We start from the raw sequence: 14,933 nt of genomic DNA on the forward strand, positions 1-14,933 counted from the left end.
AAAAATCTATTGTAATAATAATAGTGATGATAATAATAATAATAGCTACGACAGTGACTTGACTGAACTTCTCTAAATTTTTGCTTGGACTTCTCATTTAAGCCTAGCTCCTAGACGAAGCCTAGTTTGAATTCAGGGGGCCATCCCAAATCCACCGAATTTTCGCTATTACTACTACTCTTCACATAAAAAAAATTTCAGAAACCACGCTGTCGCCGAATCTCTTCCCTCTGAATTAATTATCAAACGGTCTCAATTCCATTATAACCACAACCACCTCACAAAATCCATCCCCTTTCAACCACTCCTTTATTGACACGTGTCCACACTCGCATGAATCATACCGCTTCTGATTCCTACACCTCATCTTTCCCTTTACGCACTTTACAATATCACCCCATGGAAAAAGAAAAAAAAAGAAAAGGCTTACAGTCTGTACTGATCGAAAAATCTTCTAGCAGTAGTAGTGGAAGTCATCAATACTCTCTCAAAACTCAAACTCAAACTCAAAAACTCATCTAGGGAAAGAGTCTTTCTCTTTTAAACTGTGCGTTTAGTAGTATGATCTAGAAGTTTCTGAGTGAAAGAAAAGTGATAATGCCAAGACAAAACAGAGGAGGTGGTGTGGATTTGATACCTGGAAAGATCAGAAAGCGAGGGTGCACGTCATCGGCGTCGTCGTCATCGTCGATACTCCAAAACTACAGGTTCAAGAGAGCGATACTCGTTGGGAAGAGAGGCGGATCCACTACGCCCGTGCCTACATGGAGGCTCATGAGCTCGTCTCGGTCTCCTGCTTCTGCATTGCGTGGTGCCTTGGACTCGCCCAAGCCGAGTGGCCTCAGAACCAAGCATCAGCACCAGAACCAATCGCAGCAGCCGCCTCCGCCGCCCGTGTCGGCGAGGAAGCTGGCGGCGACGCTTTGGGAGATGAATGAGATTCCGTCGCCGAGTCCGAGCGTCAGAGAAAGCTCCGACGAGCGCCGGATGAGAAAGAAGGAGGCGATCAGAGGTAGAGAGAGAATCGCTCGGTCCGTACACTCCGGCTCTCTGCCGCCGCATTTGTCCGATCCGTCTCACAGTCCCGTTTCTGAGGTTCGCGATCTTCTTCTCCTGTAGATTCTTTTGCTTCTTTTTGAAAATTTTTGTTATTGAACGCTGCGTTTTGTAGAGAATGGATCGGTCTGGAACTGGAAGTCGTCGGAGACAAACGCCGTCCATTTCTCAGAGACTTAGGCTCACGGATCACCACCACGGCGTTGATGCTCTCAGCAATGCTAGTTTAATGGAGGTACGATCATATTTCTTCAGATTAACTTTGAAATATTAGCGAATTTATTTTATTTTATTTGAATTGTTTTTTGGTGAAGCAGATTGAAACTAGATCTCGAGCTCAAACTCCGAGCGCATGTACATCAACGGTTGGAGTGAAAACGCGTTTGAAGGATGTTAGTAATGCTTTAACTACATCGAAAGAGCTACTCAAGATTATCAATCGAGTTTGGGGCCATGAAGATCGGCCTTCGACAAGTATGTCGCTTATCTCGGCCTTACATGCCGAGTTGGAGAGGGCTAGGTTGCAGGTGAATCAGCTAATCCAGGATCAGAGGTCGGATCAGAGCGAGATAAGTTACTTGATCAAGTGTTTTGCGGAGGAGAAGGCGGCGTGGGAGAGCAAAGAGCAGGAAATTGTGGAGGCCGCGATTGAGTCTGTGGCGGGTGAGCTTGAGGTGGAGAGGAAGTTGAGGAGACGGTTGGAGAGCTTGAATAAGAAGCTCGGGAGAGAATTGGCGGAGACGAAGGCATCTCTTGTTAAGGTTGTGAAGGAATTGGAGAGTGAGAAGAGAGCGAGAGAGATTGTGGAACAAGTATGTGATGAATTAGCTAGGGATGTTGGGGAAGATAATATAGCTCAAGTGGAGGAGGAAGTGAAGAAAACTCGTAAAGAGGTTGAGGAGGAGAGGGAGATGATGCAATTAGCTGATGTGTTGAGAGAGGGGAAAGTTCAAATGAAACTGTCAGAGGCGAAACATCAGGTTGAGGAGAAGAATTCGGCGGTTGATAAGTTGAGGAATCAACTCGAAGCGTTTTTGGGGACTAAAAGAGGGAAAGAGAGAGGAGGGCGGAATTCTGTAAGTTATCATCATAGGAATGATGACGACATTGCTGCATTGTTAAGTAGAACTCGCTTTAGTTCCTATAATTCAAGTGATGAAAAAGATGAGGATGGAGGAGAAGTAGTGGAAGATGGAGAAGAGTGTGAACAAGTCTCAGCTGAAAGTGATCTTCATTCGATAGAGTTGAATATGGACAACCATAACAAGAGCTATAAATGGAATCATAATTCCGGATTTGGTCTTGATCCAAGAATGGCTCAAATTGAGGAAGAAGAAGCCAGAGGAAGGAAGTCTACCTCTGGGAGAGCACCAAGAAGAAGCACTACTTTGCAAAGGAGCATATCCGATGGGGTTGAACTCCATAATTCGGATAGGTTAGACTGGGGGAGATTGTTGGAGATTGAAAAGCAATCTCAGGGAAAAGGGTATGCAGATGAATTGATGCAGGGGTATAAATCAGTAAAGGGTCTAAGGGACCAAATGTTGTCTAATTCTGGGATGGTTTCCCCCAGAGTTAGTGCGAGTCCAACACGACAAATGGGGCCGCCTTGGCCTTCCCGTGATCTTGTCAATGCAGCTCAAGAGAGAACAGCTATGGCGCAGGGTGGTTTGAAGTCAAGGCTAGCAGAAACCGGAGGTGCAGGCCACAATGCAAGGAAATCCAGGCGGTGAGAATCACTCTCTTCTCACAAACCAATGCTTTTGCTTGCATTCTCCACAGGCACTGGACCTATGATGATGGATGCTGAATGCAGAAGCGGGTAGTTTGGAGGAAGCGCTTACTTGCAAAAGCCAATGTGAGAAAACTTAACAGATGGTGAAAGGTGTCTTTTTGTTGACCTAAGGTTGCTATCCCTCATAGCAGCTCAAGTTGCAGCAAGCTCAGTTTGCATTAGAATGTTGTCTGTTTGTAGGAATATTTGTGTCTATAGTTTTTCTTTTTGTAGAAAGTTGTACTAATTAAGCGAAGTTTCTCTTAAATACAAATACTTCTAGTATTACTGGGACAGAGTATGCTAGGAGTATTGTGTACTCGCGGCTATTTGTAATATTTCTCGTCCACCTTGAAGGGTATCTACATCTGACTTTTTTTGAATTATATGCTAAAGTTTTATTATTTCTGGATAAACATGAACATTGTTATTAGTTTATTATCATACTAGAAAGAGTAAGAGCACTGCCATATCTCATAATCCAAGTAAAACCCTGTATTTGTGAATGCCACCCAAGAGATGGATTCACAGCCATTCTAGGAAACAAGGAACCAATATTCACAAAACCACTGAAGAGATGTATTTTTGTTTCGCTCCCCTTCGAGGATTGAAGGGCATCGAAAATGGACCTTTTTGAATTATGCTTAAGCTATATTTAGTCTTGGATGAAATGCCTAATGAGCAATGTTATTATACTCTGAAGGAGTTAAAGGCGCCACAATATCTGGGGAACCAAGTATGAACTAGTATGTTTGAGTAGAACTACTGAGATTTATTGGGGTAAAAAAAGCCTTTATTTTTTGAAAGAAACCTACAAAGGCCAAATTCGAAAAGGTCGAAAGCTGGAAAAATACAGGACTAAACATATTCATTAAACTGTGAAAGATAATACATTCCTTGGGCGTACTCTAAAGTTTAAACACCAAAATTGCCCAAGAAGCAATTATACAACATGTTTGATTCTTCAAACGTAATTTGACAAATGGTGACCGCTAGCCAACCTTTGTACATCTTCTAAACATTACAAAAGGTATACAAAAGCGTAAATTAGCTGTTTGGCATGAGGAAGACGAAGTTAATTCCAGTAACTCAATTTTTCTACACAACTATTTTACCATCACAGCTCATCAAGAACTTCCGATTTCACTGCAGTTTTGTTCCAAATTGGATTGGGTATATCTGAAATCTGATTGACACAGTTTTGTCCAATATAATGCCCAATTCCACTAAAATCTAGCTTTGCTCGAACAATCTCTCCTAGATCTGCAACATTAAAGTGTGAAAAAGATTTTATCAGATTTGAGAGATAGGTTTGGTCAATCTATCCTCAAGGAAAAAATGCATTACTTTTCAGATTTGGCCATACCAAAATGGCCGTTCCCAAACATGTAACAGTCATAAGTAATTCTTACCTAGATCAGCTGAGATGAGGGATTCCCCTTGGTAATTAGGTCCTGCCAGAATGGTCCCAGATGGTGATATAATAACACTACCTCCAGCACATATGATTGTATCCATGGATGCATTCCCATTTGAATCTCCGGAAACACATTCTGGTGACTGCAGATAGTCTTTCCTTCTGCAGAATTGGTTTGCAGATAGAACAAAGCAGCCACCTTCTAGGGCAATATGGGTCATTGATGCTCGCCATATCTCCCTTGCTTCGGCTGTAGGTGCACAATATATTTCAATGCCTACATGTGGTGGCAGGAGGATTAAACAAAAGAGTGAAGAACTATGGAGTGTAAGGAGGCTCTTGAATATAAATAATATAAAGGAAGGGAACACAGAACAACAACCCAGCTTAAACCTTAGAGAAACAACAGACTGAGACAGCCAGTTGTTTCACAGTAGAGAAGGCATTAATAACACTAGGTGTTCTCTTAAGAAGTGACTATGGCAACGCAGCAGGTAAAAACGACAAAAGGTATACCTTTAGAATATAATTGAGTTCTTAGAGAAGGCATTCTATTGTCCCAGCAGATAAGGCCACCTATTTTTCCAATTGGAGTTTCATATACATTCAATAATGATTTCTCTCCCGACCACCACACTGCACATTCTGATGCCATAGGCATTGCCTTTCGATGTTTTCCAAGATACCGGCCCAAGGAATCAAAAAATAGAATGGCACTAAAGAGTGCGTATCCCACTCTCTCAACTACTCCCATCACCAAGTGAACTTTATATTTACCCGAGATTTTAGCAAGCCTGTCAACCTCAGGACCTGTATAAACAAATTACAGTATAAATATAGCCACAGCAAGAATAGACCTAAATTTGCTAGTGATTTCTATGAGTTACAAGATAATGTAATATAGTGAGTGATAGTATAGCTTGAAGCTTGAAATATTGACTAGGCATAAAGTTGTTCAGCCTCTATTAGCAATTGGCGGCACTGCTGATTCTTTTTTGGGTAGACAGTAGACACAAGCTTAGTTAGTTTATGTAAAAATTTTAGATTTAGCATCAATAAATTTTTTTTTAGGTAAAAATAATTTTATTGAAACAAGACTACCCCGTGAAAATAGACATGATATGGCCATAGTTTTAGCATCAATGCATGTATGTTCCATCTGTTACCCTTAATTTGGATGCCTTGCAACTCAATCTTTTCTCAATTCAGTTTGTAGTTTCTCACATGATAATCATCAATATCTGGTAAGAGAACTGCGATTGTACTTTGTTCAAAAAAATTATTGCAATGAGGCTTTTAGTGTAGGAACTACACTTGAAATAGGAGAAAAGCAAAGCTAACATATTCTAAAATCTACCTTCAAAAGGTCTCCTCAAGCTTCATAGAAATGAAAGAGATTATTTATTGATCTACGTACACATGAGTGAGTTTGTGTCACAGAGAGAGAGACAGAGAGAGAGACGTTGACATATATGGTAGAAAAAAAATGAACAAAACAAGATAGATAGAATAACCAGTTAACCACTAACCAAGAGGATACTGTGTACTCTAAATTCCACAAATTTCGTGGGTTAGCTGCCTGAACACATGCTTTAGCACATTTGCACTGGGCAACTTACTGGCAGCAGTTCAGAAATGTACACTAAGAATCACATCTCTCATGCAAAAATATATTTGGCATGTAAACTTTGTGCCAAAGGCAACAACTTCATTTTCATAGAAAGGGATTGCACCTGGCACATCAATAGCTGAGGCAAAGTACATTTGGAACTGCTTGTTTTCCCAGGTTAGATGGGTATCTGTTAAATTCTCAAACATCACTGCATGTGGATAACCACCAACAAATGCTTCTGGAAACACAACTATTTGTGAGCCATAAGCAGCTGCACCGGCAATCAGTCTCTCTGCCTTATCTGCTCACAAGAACAGGACAATAATTTAATGGTAGCAAGAAAAGGAAAATAATGTAACTAAACTTTTTAGCAGATAGACTCCTCAAAAGCACCATTTAGCCATGAATTTTGCCATCTTAAACCATAATTAAAAATTCAGACCACACTTAAAAAGGCATAGAACTAGATTTATTTAGATCACACTAGAATGTCATTGTTTCCCTACTTTAATCAAATGAAGGTAGACTAAAGCATAAAAATTGTGTTCAGCAATATGAAAATCATTGAAATCATGAAATATCATTATATTGCCCCCTTGAAAGCAAAGCAAATACAAGAAAACCCATGATCAGGACATTAAAAAGAAATAAAATAAAATAAGGCTAGAGACAATCTCCAACTGCTTGTGGACCAGAAAGTGCAATCTTTAACCGAACATAAGGGCCCATCTATCCCTTCTTCTAGCCTCATAGCTTGACTAATAATACAAAGCAAATTCATGCTCTCTCCAATGCAGTGTAAATAATTCAGTAGAAGATGATAAAAAAAAAATTTAAAAAAAAAAAAAAAAAACTCAATTATTTTCCTAGTGCATCATCCTTAAACATTCCGATTTTCCCATAACTTCGAAAAAAAGAAAAAGAAAGAAGAAGCCAATTTCATGACACTATCCAATTTCATGTATGAATCCCTTAAAACAACCCCAAAAAAGGTTAACAAATCTTCCTATACTTGTTTTTTCAATGTTTTCCATATTCATTGTGAGTTAAAATCATCCCAAAAATTGAAGAATAACACCCGAAGTTACAAACATGTTTTTTTTTTTTTTTATAATTATTTTTTAAAAGCCATGTGGGAAATGTGATAAAGGCAAGAACATTAGGCTGGACCATATACCACATCCGATGGTGGGACATAAAAAAAAAAGAACAATCAGAATCTTTCAATTCAAACCCAAATAAAAAACATTCATTCCCTTTGAAAATGTTTAGGTCCCACATAATAAAAATTCTAAAAATCTAAAGATACAGACCAAGATGCTGGTGTATCATAAAAAGCCGTAGAAGCCCACATTTTCCCAGCAACCAAACAAGAACAAAACAACAAAAAAACCCAAAAATAAAACAAACCCAAGTGAGAGAGAGAGTTACCCAAAGTTGCTGGGGTATCATATAACACTGTAGAAGCCTGAACCACTGTGGCTCTCACAGTGGGTCTAGGGGAAAGAGTCACAGCCTTGGGCTCCAACAATCCATCTTCCTCCATTTTCACAGGCATGTACTTGGACATGGGTAAAGTTAAACTCGGTGGGACTGAGTTCGATGAGCCCGAGTTACGACCAGAAAGAACAAGGTCAGGTCTAACCTGACTGAGCAGCCACTGGATGGTCTGACCATCGAAGCGGTGACCCAAATCCTCGGTCAGTCGGAAGATTCCGGGGCAACAAGTAATGGGTATTCGGACCCGCCTGTGTCGCCCATCTACTTTGGTGTGTCGGTCTCTTGTGCAACGACGCCGTTTTAGCTGTTGCTGTTCCTGTTGTTGCTGCTGTTGTTGAATGATAATCTGTGAATCAGGTGTGTTAAGATCGTCATCCTCAACGTTTTGTTGGGGTTGTAAGACTAGTTGTGCGGACTCTTCAAACTCCATTGATTCATTTGACAACGTTGTTTGAATGCGGAGAAAGTGAGAAGCGAGAAGAGGAGGATTTATTTTATGGTACTCTCTTAACTCACTGTGCGTTTCAGTTTTGAGCTTGTCAGCTTTTTATTACTTCTTTTTACTTTTTACCACCACTTTTTATTATTCTTAAGGGAAAAAAAAAGTTTTTTAACAAAAAAAAAAAGATTATTATGTATGAGTATAAGTATGACATTGATTTTCCCAGTTCATCAATTTTTTTATAGTAGAAATATTCCCAAAAACTAATTATGTACTATGTATGACATTAAATTATAGGTTAATTAAAAAGACATTACTGTCAAAAAAAAAAAAAAAAAAGACATTTGGAACGAAGTTGGAGGGCAGTAGAATCTAGTTTGGATTCTTTGATTGTAATTTACTTTATGATAGTTATTGATATGTTTTGATAATTATTGTTTTTATATTGCATTAGCATCAAACATTTTCCATGTGCAACATAATGAAAGGTGTTGAATCCGTCAATCGAAGTGAATCGAATTGGACAGAAGTGGACTGAATAGTCTAAAATAGATTGAATGAATTAAGGTGGACCGAAATAGACGGAATAGACCAAAGTGAACTGAACTAAACCTAGATGGACCAAATAGACCTAAGTGAACCAAAATAGATTGAAGTAAACCAAAAGAGACCAAAGTGGACCGAATAATACCGACAGTACCAAATGGACAGAAGAGAACTGAATAGACCGAAGTAGACCGATATGGACCGATTCAAGCCAATGTGGACCGAATGGACTAAATAGACCAAAAAGACAGAAGTGGTCAGAATGGACCGAAGTGGACTGATGTGGACCGAATAGACTGAATTGGACAAAATGAGACTAAAGTGGACCCTTTAAGCCTGAAATGACTTGTAGTTTCTACCTTTTTCCTTGAGACTATTTGAATATGTTGCACACTAGTTTACAAGGCACCACTTACAAATACGAAATTTGAATTTTGTAAAGCCAAATATAGAGCCTGCCAAAAGTTTTGTTTAACTAAAATTTTCCTGCCGAAAAAAGAAAAGAAAGATAAAGGTGAACATAAGCATGGGATGTCGTTGCAGGCTTGCAGCTAATACTTATTATGCCTTTGTATTTTTGGGCTAGCCCGTAGCCAGACCCTGACTATAGTCTTTGAAGTTTGAAAAAATAAAATTTCAATAATTATTATTTTTCCTCAGTTTATGTTTGATGTAATTTTACCTCATAAAGGAAATGATGGCAATCCTAAACGTTTAGCTAGGATTTGTGATATAATGATAACCACACATTTACTACTACTCTTATTATTATATTATCATAATCAAGCATGTTTGCCTACATACATTCATGTGTTCTAGAGTTCTTCATTTGGAGAAGTAGAAACAAACCCATGTTTCTTGGAAGTCTCAACAACATGGTTTTTTAAGTATGAGGTTGCCACAGCAGCATTAAGCGCTGCACCTATTGGAAGAGCCTCTTCATCAATAAAAAAGTAAGGGGAATGCAAAGGTTGATTTGACTTCAGAGTCTCATTTTGTATCCCAATCACAAAAATTGCGGCAGCTGTTTTTTGTGTGAAAAAGCTGAAGTCCTCTGCTCCCATGGTCACTGGGAGAAGCTGAACATTGGGTTTCCCAAGTAGGCTCTCACCAACCTGCTTCACATGTTCATATAGCGCTTCATCATTTACCATTACTGGATGAGGCATGTGTCTGCTATCCTCCATGAAGTCCACCTTGGCACTACATCTATGCACAGTTGCTTGTGTTTCTATAACCTGTAAGTGGATTATGCATGGTTATCTACTACTTGAGTGGTAATAACAGAAAATTATAAAGGTCAAACAATGAGTGTTTTACCTCTTTGATCCTTTCCTTAATGTAGGAGAGACTATCAGTGGTCAAGCTCCTAAATGTTCCCCCATACTTCACAGTCTCTGGTATTACATTGTGTGTTTGACCTCCATTTATGAATCCAACAGAAACCACCTATATGATTTAAAAGAATGGATCAAATTTATTGGTTCTCTATTATTGATAAGAATGTGACACTACAGACTATTGTTGTCAATCATTAGAATTTGGTTCAAGCCATGAGATCTCCAAATTTGACTCTAACATATCGGTGGCAGTATCGGACAAATTTGATTGATTAGATTAGAATAAATTTATACTTTTTAATTAGGAGATAGAGTAGAAATAAGATTAGAACTCAATTCCACTTGTTATGAAAATGCAATAATTTACTATTTGTCCCAAAAGCTTAAGTTCTTAAAAAATTGTGAATTTAATTGTTATTAAACCAATTTGATTATAGATAAAGGGCACTATATAATACCCTGGACTGTAGAGGATCAGTTTCTCGAGATACAATCTGTTGGAGGGCAAGGATTGAGAAGGCTGTTGCAAGAATCGGGTCTTTAGTCTCATGAGGGGCTGCTGCGTGTCCACCTTTCCCTTGAATTATGACTGAGAAGAGCCCAACACCAGCAAGAATTGGTCCAGGACTAGAGGCAATGACACCAGTAGAAAATGATGATAAAACATGTATACTCAAGATGGCATAGATGTCATTTAGAGCAGTATCTTGCAACATATGGTAAGCACCAGCATAACCCTCTTCTCCAGGCTGAAAAACTAGTTTCACAGTTCCCTTAAAAACATTGGCTTAATCAATTAGCAACCATGAAAGTAGGAAAAAAACTTCTTTGTTATTGTTGCTTATGATTGCAAGATATTAGAATTACCTTCAATTCATCTCTTTTGCTTTGGAGTAACTTAGCTGCTCCAAGTAGCATTGCTACATGGGAATCATGACCACAGGCATGCATCTTGTCTTTGATCTTGCTCTTGTGGTCCCCGTCTACTAATTCCTTTCAAATGGTAATATGTGGATTTCATGGATCAGACACATAATAGATCAGTTGGTTAAATTAATAGTTGCACATAATGGCATCATCAAATAACCACAAGGAAATGTTTAATATAAGTGCTCCAACAATGGGCTAGCCAGCTCCAATTAACCAAAGCAGGGAGTGAGTTTATATGGTTTTGGTCCTTCATGATATCCATGGGCTTTTGCTCAAAATCCAAAATGGGACAAGTGTGTGTCATAGAGAAGGTTAATCGAAGTCGCCACCTCATAGCTTCATAAGACAAAACTCCTCTCTAATCCAAGAAGTCCTGCTAAGTCTAACCAGGAAATGAATTCAACCTGACCTCTAAAGAGTGATCTACCTAAATTTGTGGTCAGTGTTTCCCTAAGCTTCTTAAGCTAAAAATATTCTTCTCCCTTAAAGACACTGCATATGATGCTGTTTGTTTCACTATCGTAGTGAAAGATTAAGAATTCAAGTGAATCACTGCTTGGTATGCATGCTTTGCCTTATGGCTTTAATGTAAAAGCATCCCCCTAATCAGTAAAGTAGTGCAAGCTAATCTTATTCTCCCAGTCTTGAATACATAAATACTAAAGTTAAGCCAGTGAATCGCAATAATACTTGTTTGATAACTTCAAAAACCAAAACTTTTACAACAAAATTGTGCACTCAACAAATGCCAAAAAGTTGCTAACCATGCAATCAGAGTTTTTCGTTCTTTTATTTGTCAGCGTGCAATCAGAGTTTGGTAAATGGCTCATTGCAAGGTTGAGAAACACGCCTAAGGACAGCTACATGTGACATGTGAACAAAAACAATAACAACCAAGCCTTAGGTGAGTTTTAAATTCTCAACAGGCTAATCAAGATCGATCACAAGTAAAAGCAAGGAGATAGAAAAGAAATGAAAAAAAAGTGAAATGGGAGAGGGAGAGAGAGAACCTGCAAGGGGAGAGCATCCATGTCAGCTCTAAGAGCAAAAACTGGTTTACCCCCAGACCCAATAGAAGCCACCACTCCATTCTTGGCAACAGGCCACATGAATTACACTCCCATCTTGTCAAGCTCAGTTCTGATGAGCTCACTTGTCCTGTGTTCCTCAAATCCCAGCTATGGGTATTCATGGATTCTTCTCCTTAACCCTCTCATCCATTCAAAGAACTCGGGCTTTCTCGCCGATTCCAACAACTCCTGACTCAACAACTTGAGCTCCGAACCATAACCAGCGTCCTCCAATGCCCATGACTGGAATAAGAATGCTGATAGTAACAACCACCTTGTCAAATCCATTGTTTGCAATGTTTGTGAGGAGTATTGTTGGAAATTTATATAGTAACTTTCATTTGCCACTAAAAGAGCCCACGTGTGGGTCACATAGGAAATTATTGAAGCTCAAATTTGTACTCATGCGTGAGTAATAATCACTTCTCTCTCTTTTTGCTGAGTAAGCACTTCTCTCTCTATTCCTAAAAAAAAAAAGCAGTTTTACTGGATTGAAATGTGATAAAGGCAAGTGTAAGCGCACAAGTGCACCTGGTCCCAAGAACAGTTATGGGCTCAGGCCCAATGAGCCTTAAACAATATGAATTTGTAGAGTGTGGGCTTGAAACCCAGGTTAGAAGTGTGTGAGGATTAAATGACAAGTCAAAGATTGTTAACACTTGAAAACAACAAGGAATATTGTAAATCAACCTCCTCGGACGTAAGCCGAGAGCTGTTCTTATATTATATCTTTCTCTTAGCCTTTTTTCTTTTTAGGTTACAAAAAGTCCGTCCATCTTCCTGTCTTAGATTGCTCTTTAAATACTACTCTTTTGAATGCTTTGTACACGTGTTGCTTCACCTCCCCCTTAGCCTAGATATTTCTTTTCTCAGTGCCTTTGAATAGTAACCAGAAGTTTCTCTTCCACTGTTCAGGTGTCACTTCCCCATAAATGCGGCCAGGGTGGTAGGTGCAGGGTCTTTAATGTGGAGGCAGCAGCCTTTATCTTTGACATTTCTTCAACACCGGTGCTTCTGGGGCGTTCTAGGGCACACCCCTCTTAACCATTGGCTTTAACCGTGTCATCCCCTAATCTTTACTATGAAATCCCGAGTTCTTCGGTGTTCATCCGAGGGTAAGGTCACCCTCGGCTGGATCCTCGGATTCTCGGCGTATGGGCCGACCCATAGTACTAACAAATTCTAAACCCAGGATCAGGTCGGCCTTCTTTAACACGACCCAAAAGGCCCATGTTCCCATCAGGATCTCTTTGCCCCACATAGCAAGAACATTAGGTTGGACCATATACCACATCCGATGGTGGGACACAAAAAAAAAAAAAACAATCAGAATCTTTCAATTCAAACCCAAATAAAAAACATTCATTTTCTTTGAAAATGTTTAGGTCCCACATAATAAATATTCTAAAAATCTAAAGATACAGACCAAGATGCTGGGTATCATAAAAAGCCGTAGAAGCCCACATTTTCCTAGCAACCAAACAAGAACAAAACAACAAAAAAACCCAAAAATAAAACAAACCCAAGTGAGAGAGAGAGAGTTACCCAAAGTTGCTGGGGTATCATATAACACTGTAGAAGCTTGAGCCACTATGAAGCACAGGTGCGGGTGCGGGTGCGGGTACGGGTGCGGGTGCAAGACTCGGCAATTTTTGAAAAAGGTGAGTGCGGGTGCGGCGGGACTCGGTAATTAAAAATTATTAAAAATATTTTTATTTATATTTTCTATATATTTTTACTATTAAAATATTCTTAAAAAACATATTACTATGCCTTGATTCACAAAACAAAGAAAGAAGAAAGCAAGAAACATAAAACACAACACAAAACCAAAAAGAAAACACAAAAGAAGCAACAAATATTCAAAATAAAATTGAAGAATGACAGATTTAGGGTTTTTGGGTCTCATTTAGAGCCGATTTCGGCTGTTGCGGCATGATTCAAGGCCTATTTCAGTCTGTTTCGGCCGTTTCTGGACTGTTTTGGCCGTTTCGGTCGCCGGCCGATATAGCTCGATACGGCCGATACAGCTCGATACGGCCGAAACAACCCGATTCTGGCCGAATTGGCCCGAATCGGAGCCGAGTCGGCGCAATTCAAGCCGCATCGGCGCGAGTCGGCTAGAAAAAAAAGGAAAACACATGGCCAACGCGGCCCGACGTGGCACCGACGCGCGAGCAGCGGCGTCCTCACACGTCGCCGAGTCGCGCCTTATCGGACGCGGGTGCAGCACCTCCGGTGCCGCGTCCGTGCTTCCTAGCTGAATCACTGTGGCTCTCACAGTGGGTCTAGGGGAAAGAGTCAGCCTTGGGCTCCAACAATCCATCTTCACAGGCATGTACTTGGACATGGGTAAAGTTAAACTCGGTGGGACTGAGTTCGATGAGCCCGAGTTACGACCAGAAAGAACAAGGTCAGGTCTAACCTGACTGAGCAGCCACTGGATGGTCTGACCATCGAAGCGGTGACCCAAATCCTCGGTCAGTCGGAAGATTCCGGGGCAACAGGTAATGGGTATTCGGACCCGCCTGTGTCGCCATCTACTTTGGTGTGTCGGTCTCTTGTGCAACGACGCCGTTTTAGCTGTTGCTGTTCCTGCTGTTTGCTGCTGTTGTTGAATGATAATCTGTGAATCAGGTGTGTTAAGATCGTCATCCTCAACGTTTTGTTGGGGTTGTAAGACTATTCATTTGCACACACCGACTCTCACTCTCTCTCGTCCAAACAAATTCTTCTCGTACTTCATCATATTATCATCTGCAATATTTTACTTTCTTGGAACCCCAACAGAAGCTTCCACATGCTAAGTTTATGGTCCAACTAACTTGAATGTTTTACTGTAGATCTCCTCTATGTAAATTGGTGAGAATAAGTGCTCACAAGCCTATACGTTGCAAAATGTCCCACGTTTTATCAGGTCTGACACTCCTAAATGACTCATACAACGCTGTCGACTTCTTTATCAGGTTTGACACTCCTAAATGCCTTTCACTACGGCAACATACTGTGGCAAAATACCATGGCAATAGACTATGACAACACTACAGTTTACTAAACTTTCTTTTGTTGTTGAACACCGCTGCGTTTGTTTTGGCGGAAAAATATTTTAAGAAATCATTTTCCTTTTTTCGTTGTGTTTGGTATGCTCAGAAAATTGGGTCAACAAAAATTATTTTCTGCATTGACCGTAAAATAAGCCTCCTCACCCGGAAAATGATTTCAGTTTCTATTTTACATTCAAATCAC

The 14,933-nt window shown here is 39.9% G+C and overlaps 3 protein-coding genes across 4 annotated transcripts; 1 reads left to right on the forward strand and 2 right to left on the reverse strand.

Annotated features, from left to right (window-relative positions):
- Positions 1-435: 435 nt before the first annotated feature.
- LOC142610691 (uncharacterized) lies at positions 436-3,239 on the forward strand. Its single transcript, XM_075782591.1, has 3 exons — positions 436-1,095; positions 1,172-1,291; positions 1,374-3,239. Exons 1-3 carry the CDS (start codon positions 598-600, stop codon positions 2,787-2,789), a joined length of 2,034 nt encoding a protein of 677 aa, XP_075638706.1. The 5' UTR covers positions 436-597; the 3' UTR covers positions 2,790-3,239.
- Positions 3,240-3,685: 446 nt separating this feature from the next.
- Positions 3,686-7,843, reverse strand: LOC142610309 (bifunctional nitrilase/nitrile hydratase NIT4B-like). Its single transcript, XM_075782101.1, has 5 exons — positions 7,291-7,843; positions 5,981-6,160; positions 4,764-5,057; positions 4,243-4,524; positions 3,686-4,093 (listed from the first exon to the last, which is right to left on the reverse strand). The coding sequence occupies exons 1-5, from the start codon at positions 7,787-7,789 to the stop codon at positions 3,948-3,950; spliced, it is 1,401 nt and encodes a 466-aa protein (XP_075638216.1). The 5' UTR covers positions 7,790-7,843; the 3' UTR covers positions 3,686-3,947.
- Positions 7,844-9,071: 1,228 nt separating this feature from the next.
- LOC142610311 (IAA-amino acid hydrolase ILR1-like) lies at positions 9,072-12,099 on the reverse strand. Of its 2 annotated transcripts, XM_075782103.1 has the most exons (6): positions 11,628-12,099; positions 11,382-11,477; positions 10,555-10,680; positions 10,146-10,460; positions 9,668-9,796; positions 9,072-9,585 (listed from the first exon to the last, which is right to left on the reverse strand). In XM_075782103.1, the coding sequence occupies exons 1-6, from the start codon at positions 11,724-11,726 to the stop codon at positions 9,163-9,165; spliced, it is 1,188 nt and encodes a 395-aa protein (XP_075638218.1). In that variant the 5' UTR covers positions 11,727-12,099; the 3' UTR covers positions 9,072-9,162. The 2 variants fall into 2 exon arrangements, with proteins under 2 accessions (XP_075638218.1, XP_075638219.1); XM_075782104.1 differs by lacking the exon at positions 11,382-11,477 and having other exon boundaries at positions 11,628-12,094.
- Between the last annotated feature and the right edge of the window lie 2,834 nt (positions 12,100-14,933).

This window comes from Castanea sativa, chromosome 9 (assembly GCF_040712315.1).
Source record: "Castanea sativa cultivar Marrone di Chiusa Pesio chromosome 9, ASM4071231v1".
NCBI lineage: Eukaryota > Viridiplantae > Streptophyta > Magnoliopsida > Fagales > Fagaceae > Castanea > Castanea sativa.